This window comes from Dasypus novemcinctus, chromosome 4 (genome assembly GCF_030445035.2).
Source record: "Dasypus novemcinctus isolate mDasNov1 chromosome 4, mDasNov1.1.hap2, whole genome shotgun sequence".
NCBI lineage: Eukaryota > Metazoa > Chordata > Mammalia > Cingulata > Dasypodidae > Dasypus > Dasypus novemcinctus.
In genome coordinates this window covers 163,857,270-163,874,278 of record NC_080676.1, presented here as the reverse complement: position 1 = coordinate 163,874,278, position 17,009 = coordinate 163,857,270, and the positions used below count along the sequence as shown (strand labels likewise).

Here is a 17,009-nt window from a genome sequence, read left to right as displayed (position 1 = left end):
TCCTCCAGGGTCCATGGACTCCTGGCTCTTCCCGCGCCTTCTTTCTCTGTTGGCTTTGCACTCTGTTTACAAACGACTCCAGTCGCCTGGATGCGAGCCCACCCTGACACGGTGGCCACACCTCAACTAAAAATAACAGCTTCAAAAAGTCACATGCCCACACGAACAGTTTAAGGACTTTTTTTTTTTCTGGGGTGTGTAATTCAACCTATCACCGTGTTGTAAGGTAGGCATCTAAAGTTATCTTTTCCCAACATGGATAACTTAATTATCCTGGCACCATTGATAAAGTTTTCCTTTCTTCTCTTAGCTGACGTGAAATACACTTCTGGCAGCACCCAGACCGCCTCACTGAAGAGCACCTCTTTCTGGACTTTTGGTTCTGCCCAGCTCCTGGGAGTCTGCTCCCGCTCCAGCACGGACAAGTTCTAACCTCAGGAGTGTCATGAGCAGCTGGCATCGTTCCCTTCTGATCCTGCCCTGCCTCCCCCGGCTCCATGCTCGATACGTTTGTCTTTTATATTTGTGGCTCTTTACATTTCCATAAAAATTCTAGACTCAAATTGTGACATTCCATAAACAGTTCCTCTTGGGACAATGGCAGAAAATGCATTGAATTTACAGTGTAATTGGGGGAAACTGTCCCCTTTAAAACTCAGAATCTTCTTATCCATGAATAGGCGTCTTTCTCGGCTTCTTAGTCCTTCTTTGGGGTCCTTCAGGAAAGTACAGACTTTGCTCGCAGATCGAATCTTCCATTGTGTCTTAAGGTCCTGCTCGGGCAGGTGTGATGTTTACCTGGTCCTCTTTCACCAGAGTCCAGCTCAGTGATAAGCTCCTTAGAGACGCTCAGGAAACAGATCTGGAACTTCTGTCTGTGGGGTTCAGACAGAAACGGCATCCATGGAATAAGCGCAGCCAGGACTGCCTCCCTTCTTACATCTACTCACATAGCCAGGTGCAGGGGGGAGGTTTAGCCGAGGTACCAAAATCCCATAGAGGGGAAGCGGGCTTCCACCTACTATATGGGAGGACCCAGGTTCGATCCCTGGGGCCTCCTGGTAAAAAAGAAAAAGAGAAAGTGTGCCTCCACGACAAGCCAGTGCCCACGTGGTGAGCCGAGTGCCTCCACGACAAGCCAGTGCCCATGTGGCGAGATGAGTGCGTGCGTGGTAAGCCAGTGCCCACGTGGTGAACTGAATGCTGGTGCGGTGAGCCAGTGCCCACACAGCAAGATGATAATGCAACAAAAGAGAGACGAAGGGGAGAGTCAAGGTGAAGCACAGCAGAGACCAGGAGCTGAGGTGGTACAGCCGACAGGGAACCTCTCTCCAATCAGAGGTCCCCAGGATCAAATCCCAGTGAACCCTAGAGGAGAAAAAAATGAGAAGAGAAGACAAAAAGAAATAGATGCGGAAGATCACACAGTGAATGGACACAGACAGAAAAACAGCAGGGTGGGGGGAGGTGGAGGGGAAAAAAAATTTTTTAATTAAAAATTGAAGTCCCGTAGAGGTCAGGTGTCCACTGGCAGCAGACCCTGAAGCTCAGAAATTAATTTGTCTGGGTCGTTCTTAAATATTTTATCTATTGCAAAACTACAGAAAGTGTGGGGGAAGAGAAGGTTGTGGGAAAGGGCGTGTGAACAAGCTTTCAGGGAGAGCCGTTTCTATGCCGAGGCCACCCCACTCCCGACTTGCTCCAAGCAGGCAGGGACGGGGCGTGTCGGCCCTGAGTCCCAGTCCCAGGGAAGGCCTGACTTCGCTTCCTAAAAAGGGACAGAGCCAGAATGTCCCCACTGAGTCAGAAGCAAGCACAGCGGTGCTCCGGGCTGGCCCCCGAGTCCCATGGGCGTACTCGCTCCCCTGACCGCTTACTGCGGCCTGGAGCGATGGCTGGATTACGCCCCTCTGTGCTAGGGAGGTCGGGGTCTTTATCACATCCTGGTGGGGAGGGGGGGTGCAGAGAAGGCCAGGGGGTCCCCAAGGCCCATGGTGTGGCCGGAATTCAGCCATCTGCTTCCTCATCCACAGCCATAGTCCAGGTCCTAGCCAGGGCCTCCGCCCACGCAGCAGGGCCGCAGGTGCCCTCCACCTGTCCAGGTGGTACCTGGCCAGCCCACCACGGGAAACGAGATGTGCAGCATCTGCTGCCACACACGGACATTCCCATCAGTGCGCTGCCACGCGTCGCGGGCTTTAGAGAGTGCCGGCCCCGCGGTCCTCCAAAGCCACGTGGTGTCAACACCGGGCCAGGAGGCAGCTGCAGCCGGGAATGAGGAGGGCTCGTCCCTTGGCGGGTGGCCATCGGGTTTGCCCGGGACAGCCCCGGGTCATGCCTTTCCGACAGTCGTTGCCGGCACGCCCCTGCCCCCCGTCCACCCTGGAAGGCGTCCCATGTGGGCAGTCCCCCCTGTGGCCCCTTCTATGGGCTCGCCCGGGCGTCCCCTGCTCAGCTGCCCTCAGGAAGAAAGCGGCCCTTCCCCGTCCCTTTGTTTTCTCAACCTCCCCTGGGAGCAGGAAACTGGAACCAAAAGTCCGGCTGTGGGCTTTATTAGGGATTGACAAATATTTGTAATTGATTGCAGCCACAGACTCGTAGAGACCAGGAAGCAGACGGAGGCGGGGGGGACAAGGGCTGGGGGCCGGGACCCCATCCGAGGCCAGAGGGCGTGGGGTCAAAGGCGTCCAGGGAGCAGAGGGGACGTGGCCTTCGAAGGACAGACAGGGAGGGCAAGGACAGGGCCACAGGGGCACGGCCTCCCGCCCATCACCCGAGAGCATAGGCAGTCCTCGCACCTGCCCCTGGGGCAGTGGCCTGATTTCCAGACAAAAAACCCGAAGCCCGAAGCGGGACTGGTCCAGCGTTGTCCAGGGTGGGCTCCGTCCGGGGCTCTGCGCCTCCAGCCCTGCGCTGTCACCCGGAGGTCCTGTGGGCCACCCCCCGAGCGTGTGGCCAGACCCTGCAGGGCTCGGGTGCCCGTGGGGGCGGGTGGAGAGCGGCCACGCCTGCTGCGTGGACACGATGTCCTTGCTTCTGACTCATCTCCGTCCCCGTGGGTTCCCTGGCCGTCGGCCAACACCTTCTAGAACTTTCCTTGCTGTAGCAGTGCCTGGGCCTGATGCAGCTGCTCCCAACCCAAAGAAGCCCTGGACTTAGAGGGGCCGTGGCTCTCTCAGGGCGAGGGCTGAGGCAGCCCTTCCCCGAGGACCGGGGGCCGCCGGTGCCTTCCATCGCGGGGGTAGGAGGGCCCTGGCCAGCGTGCGGGCAGGAGACCCAGGACCCGCGAGGGCTCCAGAGCTCGCCGGCCCCTCCCCGCCCCCCCCCCCCGCCCTCTCTGCAGTTGGCGTGTGGCCCCTCTGCACGGCTCTGGGTCCCCCATGCCTCCCCCTCGTTCTCAGTCCAAAATGCCCCGACAGACAGGGCCCCCCCCCGAAATGCCGTGTGTTCACTTCCCGACACAGCCGCAGTCTGGTTCTGATGGCCCAGGAAAGGTCTGGAAGCCCCTCTGTGGGGGGCAGGGGGAAATCCTGTGCAGAGGGAGGGGTCCGCGCCCGAGCCAGCTGCAGAGCGAGGCGACAGCTGGTCAGCAGAGGCTCCCCGGGCGGGGTGGGGCCCCAGGGCCAGCCCAGGTTGTCCATTAACGTGGCTTTGCCCCTTCCTCCTCCACCTGGCACTGCACTGAGGAAGCCAGAGCGATTGTCAGGAGGCTGAGAGAGGGCTTAGGGTCTATAACCCTATCTCCGCCACACTGGCCCTAAAACGTAGCCTCTATTCTCTGTGGAGTGGTGGTTGAGTAGTGCCAGGTAGGCAGTGCCATTGCCTTCAGACCCTCATCCATCTGGTGAACTCCTACTCAACCCACAAGACCCAGTTAGCCTTCTCCTCTGATGAGAAACTTCTTTAGTGAGATGGAATCTGCCAGCTCTTACCATAGGGCATCACAACTCGTGCTTCCAGGCTCGTTCTCCCTTGCTGGGCCGTGGCTCCTCGAGGCAAGGGGCCCTGCCTGGTGTTATGAGGACGCCAGGCTGGGCACTTGGCTGTTCTCCACGCTCAGGCCACGCTGGTTGCGTGTTTGTGCCAATAACCGCGCTCTCCTGCGATGCGGAGTTGCAGCCGGAGCTCTTGAAGCACGCTGCCGCTCCTCTCCCCCTTCCTGAGCAGGTTCCCGCACCCCAGGGCAGGGGGGTTTGCAGGGGAGCATCCCAGGAGGGGGCTGCACGGTTCGGTGGGGAGGGGCGGCCTCCCCGGGGCGCAATGTTTGCTCACCGGCTGACCTCAGGGCCAGCGGGGGCGGGGCCTGGGGGGGGCCGCGGGCCGGTGCTGGGCCCGGCTGTGCTCAGCTACTGGACTCCCCCGAGCAGGCCTGGGATGGGTGCCCTGGGTAGGGGCTTCACAGGGTCCCCAGGGAGTGCCGGGCAGGCTTTCCGTCGCCCCCAGCGCCCCAGGCCCCGCCGCGGCGTCCCCTTCCTGCCTGGGGGCTCACCTCTGGCCTGAGCCTGCCCCGCTTGGCACTGCTTCTGCTGCTGCCACCACGGGCCTGCCCTGGGGTGGCAGGTTGAGTTGTGCCCCGAGAAAGACGGGTCCAAGGCCCCAGCCCGGCGCCCTGTGCACCACCCTGTTTGGAAATAGGGTCCTTGAAGAGGCGAGGAGCTGAGATGGGGCGGGCCCTGATCGGGGAGGACGGGTGGCCCAGGAAGAGGGACATTTGTACGGGGGGAGACAGGCAAAGGCCACGTGAAGACGGAGGGGGGCGGGGCGCCCCCAAGCCCAGGAACGCCAGGGCTGCGGCCCCCAGGAGCTGAGGGGCCGGAGGCTCCTCCCCACGGGGCTGGGTGGGCGCGGCCCTGCCCGCTCCCCAGCACTGGGACTGGGGGTCGGTGCACCTCAGCTGTTTCCAGCCCCCTGTGTGGCAGCCCAGGGAACTGGGACACCTGGCGAGTGAGCCTGACCCAACTCAGCCTCACCACCCACCCATCCTGCAGGGTGGGGACTATTGACAGGAGGGGAAACCGAGGCACAGCAGGTGCAGTGACGCGCCGAGGCCACACAAGCCCAGGTCTTGGAACCTCGCAGTCCTCGCTCTGGCGAGACGCTGTCCCCCCGGGGGACGCTCCGGGGCAGGGCCGTGTGCCTCAGCCCGCCCCTGGGGCCGCCGTGCTCTGCGGGAGCCGGGCACCCAGCCCTGGACGTTGTGGGGAGTGGGCAGCTGGGGGCCTCCGGCCTGAAGTCACCCCGGGGAGTTCTGTTTCATAACTGAGAGTCCTGTTGCTCGTCAGCCCGCCTCCACTTTCCTCCTCTGGGGACAAAGCAAATAAATGCCCTGAAAACAACGCGGAAATGGCTCCTTCCTCCCTGGCTCCCTCACCGTAGGAGAAGTGGCCAGCCGGACGCAGGCGCCCCCTCAAATCCGCCCGCGGGGCTGGCCGAGCGCAGGGGACGGGGTGGGGGCTGTCGCAGGGGCGTTCAGATTTGTCCTTTAACGCGCCCCACCAGGAGGTGACACGCGAGAGCCGGGGGGCCACTTCTGGGGTGAAACCCACAGGCACCCCGAGGATTCCAGATGGAGGATCCCGAGGCACCCCGGGTGACCCCGGCAGCCGAGAAGGCCCCGACCCCAAGAGCAGGGAGGCCCCGAAGCCCCCAGGAGCCCGGGCTTTCCCAGAAACGAGACCCTGCCTTCCCCCAGGCAACCTAACCTGCGTGGGCCGTGAACAGAAAGAGTTAGGACCTTGGGGTCCTACCAAAGTGGCGAGTGCCATTTCTACCGGGTCTGCCAGGGAAAATGCCAACAAGCCCTTGAAACTTGAAACTTAATTTCTCTCTGCAGAAACAGGCATAATTAGTTCCATTTCTTCTAGCTGTGGCGCTATAGAACAATTTCCCAGAAAGAGTCGTCATGAAAAGGAAAGCACAACCCTTTGGGGACAGGTGTATGATAAGGTCCAGCTGGTGATAGAAACGCACTCAGGGGTGGCTGGAACACTTCTGGAGGACACATCAGAAAGCGTTAAACCCGGACACCTGTGGACAGGGGTCTTTTGCACCAGCTAATTTTTTACAAACCAAATGCATATATCGTATTATTGAAATAGGTTCAACAAGTTTATTAAAATGTAGTTAATAACAAAAATAGTTTTGCTGGAAAGAAGCAAAAGAGAAACAAAGGCACGCTCTCCCCTCCGACTGCGGTGTGGACTCCCGGGCATGGCACACCCGGCTCCAGCTTTTCGGGTGGCAGAGCCCGAGCTGGCACTGCGGGGCCCGGGAGCTCTTGGCACCAGACGTGGCCTCTTCTCTGCTGCCCTGATCAGCCACGGCGGACACTGCCCAGGCCGGCACCTGCTGGCCGTGACCGCCAGCGCCGCTCGGCACGTTCTTTCCTCCCGTGCCCACTGACGGGGCGGCTGGCATGAGCCTGCTCCCTGAATGCGCAGCGCCAGCCCAAGAGGAGCAGGCGGAGGCGCCGTCCCCGCGGGCTTGGTGCCCGAACAGGGGGCTCTGCCCCGCCCTCCACCCTTGAGGACAGACCACCCGCGAGCGGGGGCTTTAAACCCGAGGGCAGGAGCGCGGGCGGAGCTGGGGCTGAGAGCAGAGTCCTCCCACACAAACACGACGCGGAGGCTGTGCAAACACGGGGGCATAAAGGCGGCGGCCGGGCGCCCGCGCACACCCTCCGGGAATCGGTCCCCAGCGCCGCCGGTCGCCATGGAGGCCAGGACGCTCTGGCTGCTGCTGGCCGCGCTGCTGGCCTTGGGCTCCTCCGGCGTGGCCGGGCAGTTCGTTGGCCTGTGTGAGTAGCCTCTGACCCCTCCACCCCGCGGGGACGCAGGCGGGGTGGGGGAGAGGGACACGGCAGCGTCCAGCCAGGGGGCCCGCGGTGGGCTTGAGGGCTAGAGAGACGACCAAGGGTCCACGTTGACTCAGCTACTGCCATTTATTAGACACCCACACGTCTGACCGTGGACCTGCAGAACCAGTTTTGTCCCCATTTTACAGACAAGGACGCGGAGGCTCCATGAGGCTAATAAACTCTCCCAGGCAGCCCTCCTGGTCAGCGCTGAGGCCAGAATTCCAACCAAGGCCTGCCCGGCAAACAGCCCGTTCCCCCCACTGTCCGTGCCCTTCTCTGCCAGAGATTTCTGCGCCAAGATAGGGCTCCAGCCGTCATTTTGGTACATTTCCAAAAGAAACAGGGCTGACAAAGGCGGGTGGCCACCTCCAGAGGGTTTTCGGCACATACGTGAGGGGAAAACACTTTTCACGGAGCCCTGGCCGTGCGGCTCCAGGTGCGAGCGTGGCTGTTCCGCCGAGCCCAGCTGGAAGGGACCAGGGTGGGACTTCGATCCTGAGCAAGGTCGCTCAGCAGCATCTCCCCAGGGCTCTGAAGGCCCCTGGCTCCCTGGGTTTCCCCAGACCAACGGCAGGCGAGGGCCTCAAGGTGGGAGCCACACTGGGCCGGTCTTCGGGTCCCTGGGTGACTCCAGGGGCAGCCTCGTGAGGTCAGCCCCAGACTGAGGGGCTGTGGCTGGGCAGCCTCGGAGAGAGTTGAGGGGAGTCCCTGGGATTTCCAGATCCCTCAGGAAAAATCCAGTTCACTTATGACATGAACAGACACATACACAAACACACACACACATGAACACACCCACACATGCACGAACACACAGACACATACATGAACATACATACCTGAGCACATGCATGCGCGAACGCAGGCATGCATGACCAGGCACTTACCTGAACACATGCATGCGTGAGCACACATATGCATGAACGCACGCATGCATGTGTGAGCACACACATGCATGAACGCACACATGTGTGAACACATACATGCATGAACACATGCGCTGCTCGACAAAGGAGCGCTGGGGCTGGAGTTGGGGCAGAGAAGCTGTGACGAGGAGACGGGGTGGGGATGGGAGAGGCAGGAGGAAACGAAAGCCAGGCTGCCCGGCGGGCTGCTGGAGCTGGCATGGCTCCTGTTACACTTCTTGTTAAAAGAGAAAGGTCCGGGCGTTTCTTGTTTCTGGGTTCAGGGACCGCAGACGCCTGCACCCCCGCCCGCTCGAGGGGGGCTATTGCCCGCGCGTGGGGATTGCTCAGGCCAGTCCCCGGGTGCCCGCGCGGTGAACCTGGCGTTTCCCTCCACCTGCGCGGGGAGACTGCCCCCGGGGCCAGGTGTGGAGGGCAGGAGCTGGGGGCGCCCGGCACCCCGCCACCCGCGCGCTCCGGAAGCTGACTCGGCTCTGTCTGCGGCAGCGGCCAACCAGTGCGCCGTCCCGGCCAAGGACAGGGTGGACTGCGGCTACCCCCAGGTGACCCCCGAGCAGTGCAACAACCGCGGCTGCTGCTTCGACTCGAGCGTCCCCGGGGTGCCCTGGTGCTTCAAGCCGCTCCAGGAGACAGGTGAGCCGAGCAGGGCGGCCCCGCGGCGGCGCGTGGACACCCCAGAAAGCCGCGCGTGCCCGGGCCCGGGGACGCCGCCCCTGGCCCCCGTGGGTGGGGGACTCCAGGATGGCGGGAGGCCAGCGACTGCCACTCCCTCTCCTTCACGGGGCATTGTGCCAAGGCCACAGCAGTCGCTTCACGGCGGCGCTCAAAGCTCAGGCACGGGGAGAGAGAAATCGTTTTAAATCATGGTGTCCCGGGGAGTGGGGACAGGGAGACAGGGCAGCGGGGCTGGCTTGCAGAGACGTTTGAGGCTGGAGTCTGGGGCCTGTGCAGTGTGCCCGCGGCGGGCAGCTGACGGTCAGCGTGGGGCGGGCGCCCCAAGGAGCCTGCAGGCGCGAGTGGCCACGGTGGGAGGGCAGGCAGCCGCCCGGGGCCGTCCACGTCACCTCCCCCGGCACAAGCCTGACGCAGGGAGGGCACGCTTGGGGGTGCCGTGTTGCGGTCGCTTGAGCGGGCACCCCGCCGTTCCCACCTGCGCGGGGACCCCAAGTTATGGAGCAGGTGCTGGTCGGGCCCCCAAGGACCCCAGGCGCAGCCCCCTCTACGGGCGCGTTCCCTTGGGCTGGCCTGAAGCTCCAGCTCCCCACCCCTCGGCCACCTGCCCCCAGCGGCGTGGGGGCGTCCACCTGCAGCTTTGGGCTGCGGTCACCTCCTCCTGGGGCCCCGGTGGTCCCTCAGCTCCTCTTCCTGGAAGTCCCTCTCTTTGAGCTTGGGCCTGTCCCACACCCCTGAGCCTTCTTTCCTCACTTGGGGGCCTCAGGAGGGGTCTGCGGCTGCTCCCCCACGCAGAGGGGGCTTCGGGGGGAGAAGGCAGTGGCGGGCAGGGGTCCGCCCACGCTGACCCCCGCCTTCCTTCCAGAGTGCACCTTCTGAAGGGCCCGCGTCATCCTCTGCTGCTCCGCTGCCCTGGCCCTGGTGGGCACAGCCGCGTGGCCGTCCAGCTCCCACATGGCCGTCCAGCTCCCGGCCGCGTCCTGAAGAATAAAGAAGCGCGAGAGGACGCTCCGCGCACCCGAGACTGTGCCCTTGTGTCTTATTTCTGCGGTGTCGTGCTCGTTCCCTCCTTAGCTTGTTGCAGGTGCGGGGGGGAGCTCCCCCCAGGAGGGCCCCCCAGGCCTCGGGGCGGGGTGGGGAGGTACTCCCGAGGGGGCTGCGGTGCTCGTGGGGCCCCGGCCTCACAGGGAGGGCGCGCAGCCCTGAGGCCGCACCTTCTCCTGCAGGTTGAGGACAGACATTTCAAACGTCATTTTAAAAAACGAGATTAGGGAATAGAGAGTTAAAGCTTAAAATGTACCAATAACAAGGGAAGTGCAAGTGGCTTCCGCCTACCACACGGGAGGTCCAGGGTTCAAACCCCGGGTCTCCTTGACCTGTGTGCAGCTGGCCCACGTGCAGTGCTGATGTGCGCAAGGAGTGCCCTGCCACGCAGGGGTGTCCCCCGCGTAGGGGAGCCCCACACACAAGGAGTGCGCCCCGTAAGGAGAGCCGCCCAGCGCGAAAGAAAGTGCAGCCTGCCCAGGAATGGTGCCACACACATGGAGAGCTGACCCAACAAGGTGACGCAACAAAAAGAGACACAGATTCCCGGTGCCACTGATAAGGATAGAAGTGGTCACAGAAGAACACACAGTGAATGGACACAGAGAGCAGACAACAGGGGAGAAGGGAGAGAAATAAATAAAAATAAGTAAATATATCTTAAAAAATAATAATAATAATGTACCAAAAAAGAGATGAGAATGTGTTCTTGGTGAAGAGAACAAGCCAATAAACCCCCCGCTGAGCTGGGCCTGTGCTACTTACTGGCACCTGAGGAGCCCCCGCCCTGGCTTCATGAGAGTAAGTGAGCCGGCATTCCGGTGAGGACCAGCTCGAGGCCTGGAGCGTCCTGGCCGCCTGTAGGTCCCAGCGTGGAACCCCCGGCCTTCCCCGGAGTCGTCCACTCGCACAGGAAGGTCTGGCGCAAAGCGGCTAGCCCTGCCACCGGCTCCCCACATTCGGCTGCCTACTTGCTTCTGCCCTTGGGGCTCTGAGGCGCAGGTGCTGATTTCTGCTGCGCGCCCCTCTCCCCGACGCTGCAGCCTGGCTGGGAACCGTGGAGCTGGGGTCCTGGTCTGGAGTCCCCGCGGGAAAGAGGCCACGGCTGGCTTGGGGCAGCAGCGCGGTGTCCCAGCTACCCCTGTCCCCGCAGCTCACCTTGTCCTGGGGGTGAGCGTCATACCCTGCTTGACAGACGCGGAAAGACTCTCAGGAGCCAAGGCACCCACCGAGAGGGCACAGTGCCAGTGCAGCCTGTGTCCCTCCTCAAGGCCACGGGGCCGTCCCAGACCCTCGGGGCAGGTGGCCGCCCCTCCTGGGGACCCTCCTTCCCCTCCCTCCGGCCCGCCTGGTGCTCACTGGGGACCTGGGACAGCTGCTTGGCCTTGGCCTCGGCTGGGCTTTGCTGTCCTCCCCGCTCTCCGGCCGCACCCCAGTCTCTGGACATCACTCACTCCTGACTGCCCCACAGCCACCACCCCGTGCCCCGCCCCAGCGCCCTCCACTGGTTCCTGCTGCACATCTGGGGTCCCAGGCGCCAGCGGGACAGCCTCTGCAGGCACCGACACTCAAGGGAGGGGACTCCCCCAGGGGCCCCTTGCCATCCCACAGCTGGCCCCAGTGCCCTGCGGTGCCCGGCCCTCCCTTAGAACAGCATCGCTTCTGTGTGTCAGAGCAGGCCGACTGCTGGCGTGGGTCACTGGTGCTCCCATGGGGTAGTAGGCTCGTGGGCACCAAGAGAAGACCCCTACAGAGATGGGTCCCGAGGGCCTGTGGGAAGAGCAAGATTCGGCTGAAGAATTTGAACGGGCACGGTCTTGTCTGATATAAATTGCACAAGTTTGAGGGACCCTGCCCCCCCATCCAGATACCCTGCCCCCACCCCTGTGCCCAGGTGCCCTGCCCCCACCCCTGCACCCAGGTGCCCTTCCCCCACCCCTGCGCCCGGGTCCTCTGCCCCCATCCCCGCACCCGCGTGCCCTGCCCTCATCCCTGGCCCCAGGTGCCCTGCCCCCACCCCGGACCCGGGTGTCCTGTCCCCACCCTGGACCTGGGTGCCCTGCCCCCACCCTGGACCCGGGTGCCCTGTCCCCACCCCTGCACCTGGCACCCACTCTCCAGCTGCTGCTCACCACGCCCCACCCTGAGAGGGAGGCCCCAGACCTGCCCTGGCGCCTACCTGCCCTGTTGCAGGGACAGTGTCTCTTTGGGAGGTTCTATGTCCCCCACTCATCCTAAGGGGAGCAGGAGGGCCCCGAGGCTGCTCCTTGGTGTTTACCCAGCCGTGTGGGCAGCTGGGGTGGGCGGGGCAGGAGGCAAAAGGAAGGGATGGAGGCGCCGGCCCCCGCACCCCTCAGGCGCCCAAAGGCAGGCCCGTTCCTGCAGGGGGCTCCTTCTCCTTCTGCTGGGGGACCCAGCCCCGGCCCCTGGGGCTCCAGCAGCGCTGGCTTTCCTCGCTCTGTGGCTGGCCGGGGGCCCTGAATGGGGGCTCGTCCCCTGTCACCCCATGAGCACATGGCATACCTGGCCACCCTCGCCCGGGGGAAGGGGCAGGGCCGGGGTGGCGACAGGGCCCTGAGACGCCCCCTCCCAGGTGGTGACAGAGCAGCCATTGCCCCTTCTGGCCGCGGCCAATGTCGTCCACCGGCCACTGGCGGTCCCTGTCAGAGCCGCTGCTTCTCCTGGCGATACCCGAACCGTTGAGGCCACCAACCCCTCCAAGAGGGCTGGGCTGCTCACAGCCCCCGGGCTTGAACTCCCTGCGTGTTTCCCCAGGAAGCAGGCACGACCCCCCAGGGCAGGGTCCGAGCCAAAACCACCACCATCCGAGCCTTCCACCATCGAAACCTTCCACCACCGCCTGGCTCAGGACAATCACCCGCGGGCGGGCAGAGAGGCCACGCTCCGGCTTTCCGTCCTCTGTCCCCAAAGCTCCGTGTCATTCCTGCAGATGGCACGGAGAGCTGCCGCCTGGCTGCTCCGAGGCCCGGGCCCCCGTCAGCAGGCAGACCCCCAGCCACCCAGCGTCCTCGCCGATGTTCACAGAGCGGGCGTTCAGATCAGAGCCCCAGACCCCGGGACCCAGCCCGCCCTTTAGGTCAGTCCCGGGGTGGTACTGCCCTCTGGGCAGGGCAGACACCCCACCATGGAAGGGAAGTGGGGGGCTGGGGGTGGCAGGCAGGCCAGGATCCCCCACGCTTCTCCCGGTGGGGCAGCTGCTGACCCCTGTGGGGGATTTCCACCCACTGCCTGTGCTTCTGCCTGGCAAACGAGTGGCTGACTCGTCTGAGCGGAGATGACGTAGCAGTCCGGGGATAGCTGCTGGGGTAAGGATGCCCGCTGTGGAAGACCAGGTCTGTGGCAGCTCTTCTTCCAAAGCCGCGGTGTTTCAACATCAGGATTAGGCTCTCCAGGAGGGCAGCCAGACTGGCCTGGCCAAGGAGCAGACCTGGCTGGGGTGAGGAGAGGGAGGCAGGGGTCTCAGGGACAAGAGGTAAGGGAGAACCCCCAACCTTGGTAATCAGTGTAACTCGTATTTGAACGCAATATTTTTAAAAGTCAAATCAGCCAAGCACAGCCAGTAAAATGTTTATTTGTAAATAAAGTTTTATTGGAGCCAGGGCCAGTAATTAGAACGAGGGGAATGGGGCAAAGTTGAACCAGTGCAAGGTTGGATCCTGTATGTGGCTATTTGATATTCTTGATGAATTCCAAAAAAGAAATATTGGATTACGTTTGTAAACTGGTCTTTTCCTCTGGGCATATTAGATTATATTGGATTCAGAGGTTTACTTTGATTGAGTAACGACCAAGGCGTTGATTGGGCCATGTCAGTAGGAGGTTGCCTCCCTGCCTCCTTGGTGGGCAGGGACTCACAGAGAAAACAACATGGCAGAAGAGTTAGGGGGAGTTTTGATGCTGTTTTTGAGCTGGAGCTCTGGGAACTAAGCACACAGAGGAGCTTGGTGGTAAGGAGAGAACAAAAGATCCCAGGAAGAGAAATAAGCTGTTTGCCTGAGAGTCTACACTACAGCTGGCCTTGTGGAGATAACAGAGCAGTTGAGCCCAGAGAGAAGAAAGCCCAGGGAAGAGAGGAACCCAGGAAGCCTGGACCCTCATGGACATCAGCAGCCATCTTGCTCCAACATGTGGAAACAGACTTTGGTGAGGGAAGTAACTTACGCTTTATAGCCTGGTATCTGTTAGCTACTACCCAAATAAATACCCTTTATAAAAGCCAGTAGATTTCTGATATTTTGCATCAGCACCCTTTGACTGACTAATATACTGTCTTTATTTTAAAATTTGATATTATGTCCCTCATAGATTTTTCGTATTTCTTTTGATTTTTAAAAATATTATATGACAGTATTTGTCTAGATTCCTGAGTTGTCAAGCACCCCCTTAAAGCTTGTGTCCAAGGTGAGTGCCTCACCCTTCTCACCCTAGTCCCAACCCCTAACGGAAGGGAGGGAGTCAGGGCCCTGCTCTATCCAAGACTTTGAGTTGGCCTTGGATAGCGAGCCCCAGCAGAGCGCAAGGTTTTTTTCCGAATTTCTCTCTTTTTTTTTTTTTGATAACTTTTTATCTTGAAATAATTTCAAACATGTACAGTTGCAAAAATAATACAGATTCCATATAGAAAAGCACAATATACCCCCACTCCCCTAGATCCCCAGGCTCACCACTTTTAACATTTTGCCACCTCTGCCCTACATTGTCATCTATCTACCATCTATTTTCTGAACATTTGAGAATGGGCTACACACATCACACTCCTTGAATACATAATAGTTCCATGTACATTTTCTGTGAACAAGGATACTCACTTACGTAATCAACTTAAGTGCAGTTACCAAGTTCAAGATATTTAACATTGATGTAAAGCTTACAATCTACATTTCAATTTTTTTTCATATGTGCCAATAATGTCTCTTTTGAGCCTTTTCTCCTCCATTCTTAGATCCCATCCAATATTGTGTATTGCATTTAATTGTCACTATCAATTTAATTTATCTTTCTTTTTTAAAAAATTGTGGAAACATACATTCAACATCTATCCCAACGCCTCCCAAACATACAGTTCAGAGGGATTAATTACATTCAAAATGTTGCAGTGCCCTCATTTTGAGTCCATTTCCCATTGCCCCTGGCCCCACCTCTGGTAACCTGTAATCTAATTTCTGTTTCTGTGGGTTTGCATAGGCTTTGATATTGTCTTTGTGGCTACTATGGTGCTTAAATTTAACATCCCAAGTCTGTAATAATCTTGTTTACTTTGATACCAACTTAAAATCAATAGTATACATAAACTATATTCCTATACCCCTACTTTTATATAGTTCTTTCATAAATTATATGTTTATACACTGAGTCCAAAAGAATTGATTTATGATTATATTTTATGAATTTTCATTTTAGATCCTGTACTAAGTGAAAAGTTACAAACCAAAACTACAACAGTACTGTTATTTATATTAACCTGTGCCATTAACTCTAGCAGAGATCTTTATTTCTTCATGTGGCATTAGTCTATTGTCTGTAGTCCTTTCCTTTCACCCTGCAGATCTCCCTAAAGCATCTCTTATAGGGCTTGTCTGCTGGTGATGAACTCCCTCAGTTTCCCTTATTTGGGAATGTCTTAATCCCTTCCTCATTTTTAGCAAGACAGTCTTGCCAGATACAGAATTCTTGACTGACAATGTTTTGCTCTTAGCACTAGAAATATGTCTTTCCACTGCCTCCTTGCCTCTGTGGTTTCCAATGAGAAATCAGCATATAATCTTACTGAGGCTCCCTTGTGTGTGACACATTGCTTCTCTCTTGTGGCTTTCAGAATTCTCTCTTAATCTTTGTCATTCAGCAGTTTGATTATAATATGCTGTGATGTGGCTCTTGTTGGGTTTATCTTGTTTGAAGTTTGTTAAGCATCCTAGATAGGTGTATTCATGTCTTTTATTAAACCAGGGAAGTTTTTATCCATTATTTTTTTGAATATTCTTTCTGCCCCCTTTTCTCTTTTTCACCCTTTGTGGTTTTCACAATACATATATTGTTACATTTGATGGTGCCCCACAGTTTCCTCAGGCTCTGTTCACTTTTCTTCATTTTTCTTCCTTCTGCTCTTCAGAATGGATGATTTCAATAGTCTTATTTCCAAGTTCACTGTTTCTTTCTTCTGCCAGCACCAAACTGCTATTCAACCTCTTTAGAGAATTTTAAATTTCAGTTACTGCCATCTTCAGCTCCGTTTGATTCCTTATCATAATTTCCACATTTCTATTAATATTCTCTGTCACTTTCCCGATTTCCTTTAGTTTTTTACCTATGTTTTCCTTCAGCTCTTTGAGCATATTTAGGATCATTTTTTAAAAAGTCTTTGTCTGAAATGTCCCAGATCTGCTCCTCTTCATCAATAGTTTATAATGCTTTACTCTTCTTCTTTGCCTAGGTTATCATTTTGCTCTTTGTATGTTTTGTAATCTTTTGTTGAAACCTGGACATTTTGATATTTTAATGTTTTATCCCTGGAATTTAGACTCTGAGGCATCTGTCCCTTAAACTTGTATACCCAGCTAGAGTTATGAGTTTTTTTGGATTGCCAGAAGCTAACAAAAATAAACAAATAAAAGAAGGAAAAGAGAAAATCCCTTTCCCAGTCTTTGCAGATTGGTTTGTGCAAGAGCTGTCCTTCAGGGCTTGTGCAGACAATGAGTTTAGAAAATAGCTCCAGGCCAAAGCATAGGGGCTGTTCTTGTCCTTTCTTCCCATCATATCTTGGCTACACACATGTGGCCTTAGGAATTCCCCCATTAAGGGTTACAAATGTCCCCTCTTCCCTAAGAAACAGCTTGCTCATGGTCCTGGACTGTCCTCTATGTCTTATGGCCAGCAGTCCCTTGTCCCTGGCAGCCTCCTGCTGGCCTCCCAGTGTCTTGTAGGGGAGCTCTATGAGCTGCCTTCTATGTGCAGGGCACATTCTGGACAGCAACCAGGCAGATTGGGCCAGACACATAAGCTCCCAGTATGTACACTAGGGTTCTTCTGCTCCCTCCAGAATGGGGACAAGGGAGCCACGCTAGAAGTATGGCCGGCTCCCTCCTGAGCTGGTGAGGGGTTGGGAAACCAGCCAGGGTGCCCTAAGGTCCTAATACTTTTAAGTGGCTGTTTTCTTGGTGGACACTCACCCTGATACAGCAGTCTTTTATCTGTTTTCTGGAACTTTGAGAAAGCTGTTTCTGCCCGTTCTTGCTGGTTGTTCAAAGCTTCTGTGGGGGTTGGAGCCCTGCACCTTCTCACCCTGCCCTCTTGACTGGGCAGGTGGATCTGGAGGTCTTTTACATGTCCCACTGCACCCAGCGTGATGTCCACTACCAGCCTGCAGGCTTCGGGAGGTCCCTGGGAGTGGGGAGAGAACACAGCCCCCAGGGGACTGGGAAGTAAACCCTCACATAGGGTCAGCTGTCCTTGGGGGGTATTTGTCACGCTGATGCCCAGGAGGGGTGGATGAG

The 17,009-nt window shown here is 58.1% G+C and overlaps 1 protein-coding gene across 1 annotated transcript; it reads left to right on the top strand.

The window, feature by feature from the left end:
- The first annotated feature begins 6,608 nt into the window (after positions 1 to 6,608).
- On the top strand, positions 6,609 to 9,476 carry LOC101432452 (trefoil factor 3). The gene is made up of 3 exons (XM_004465452.5): positions 6,609 to 6,796; positions 8,269 to 8,415; positions 9,320 to 9,476. Exons 1-3 carry the CDS (start codon positions 6,712 to 6,714, stop codon positions 9,331 to 9,333), a joined length of 246 nt encoding a protein of 81 aa, XP_004465509.2. The 5' UTR covers positions 6,609 to 6,711; the 3' UTR covers positions 9,334 to 9,476.
- The last annotated feature ends 7,533 nt before the right edge of the window (positions 9,477 to 17,009 follow it).

Bases quoted from the DNA above. Each gene is read 5' to 3' on its own strand.
- LOC101432452 (XM_004465452.5), top strand. From the start codon at position 6,712: ATGGAGGCCAGGACGCTCTGGCTGCTGCTGGCCGCGCTGCTGGCCTTG. The intron at 6,797-8,268 runs GTGAGTAGCCTC...TGTCTGCGGCAG, and splicing joins CGGGCAGTTCGTTGGCCTGT to CGGCCAACCAGTGCGCCGTC.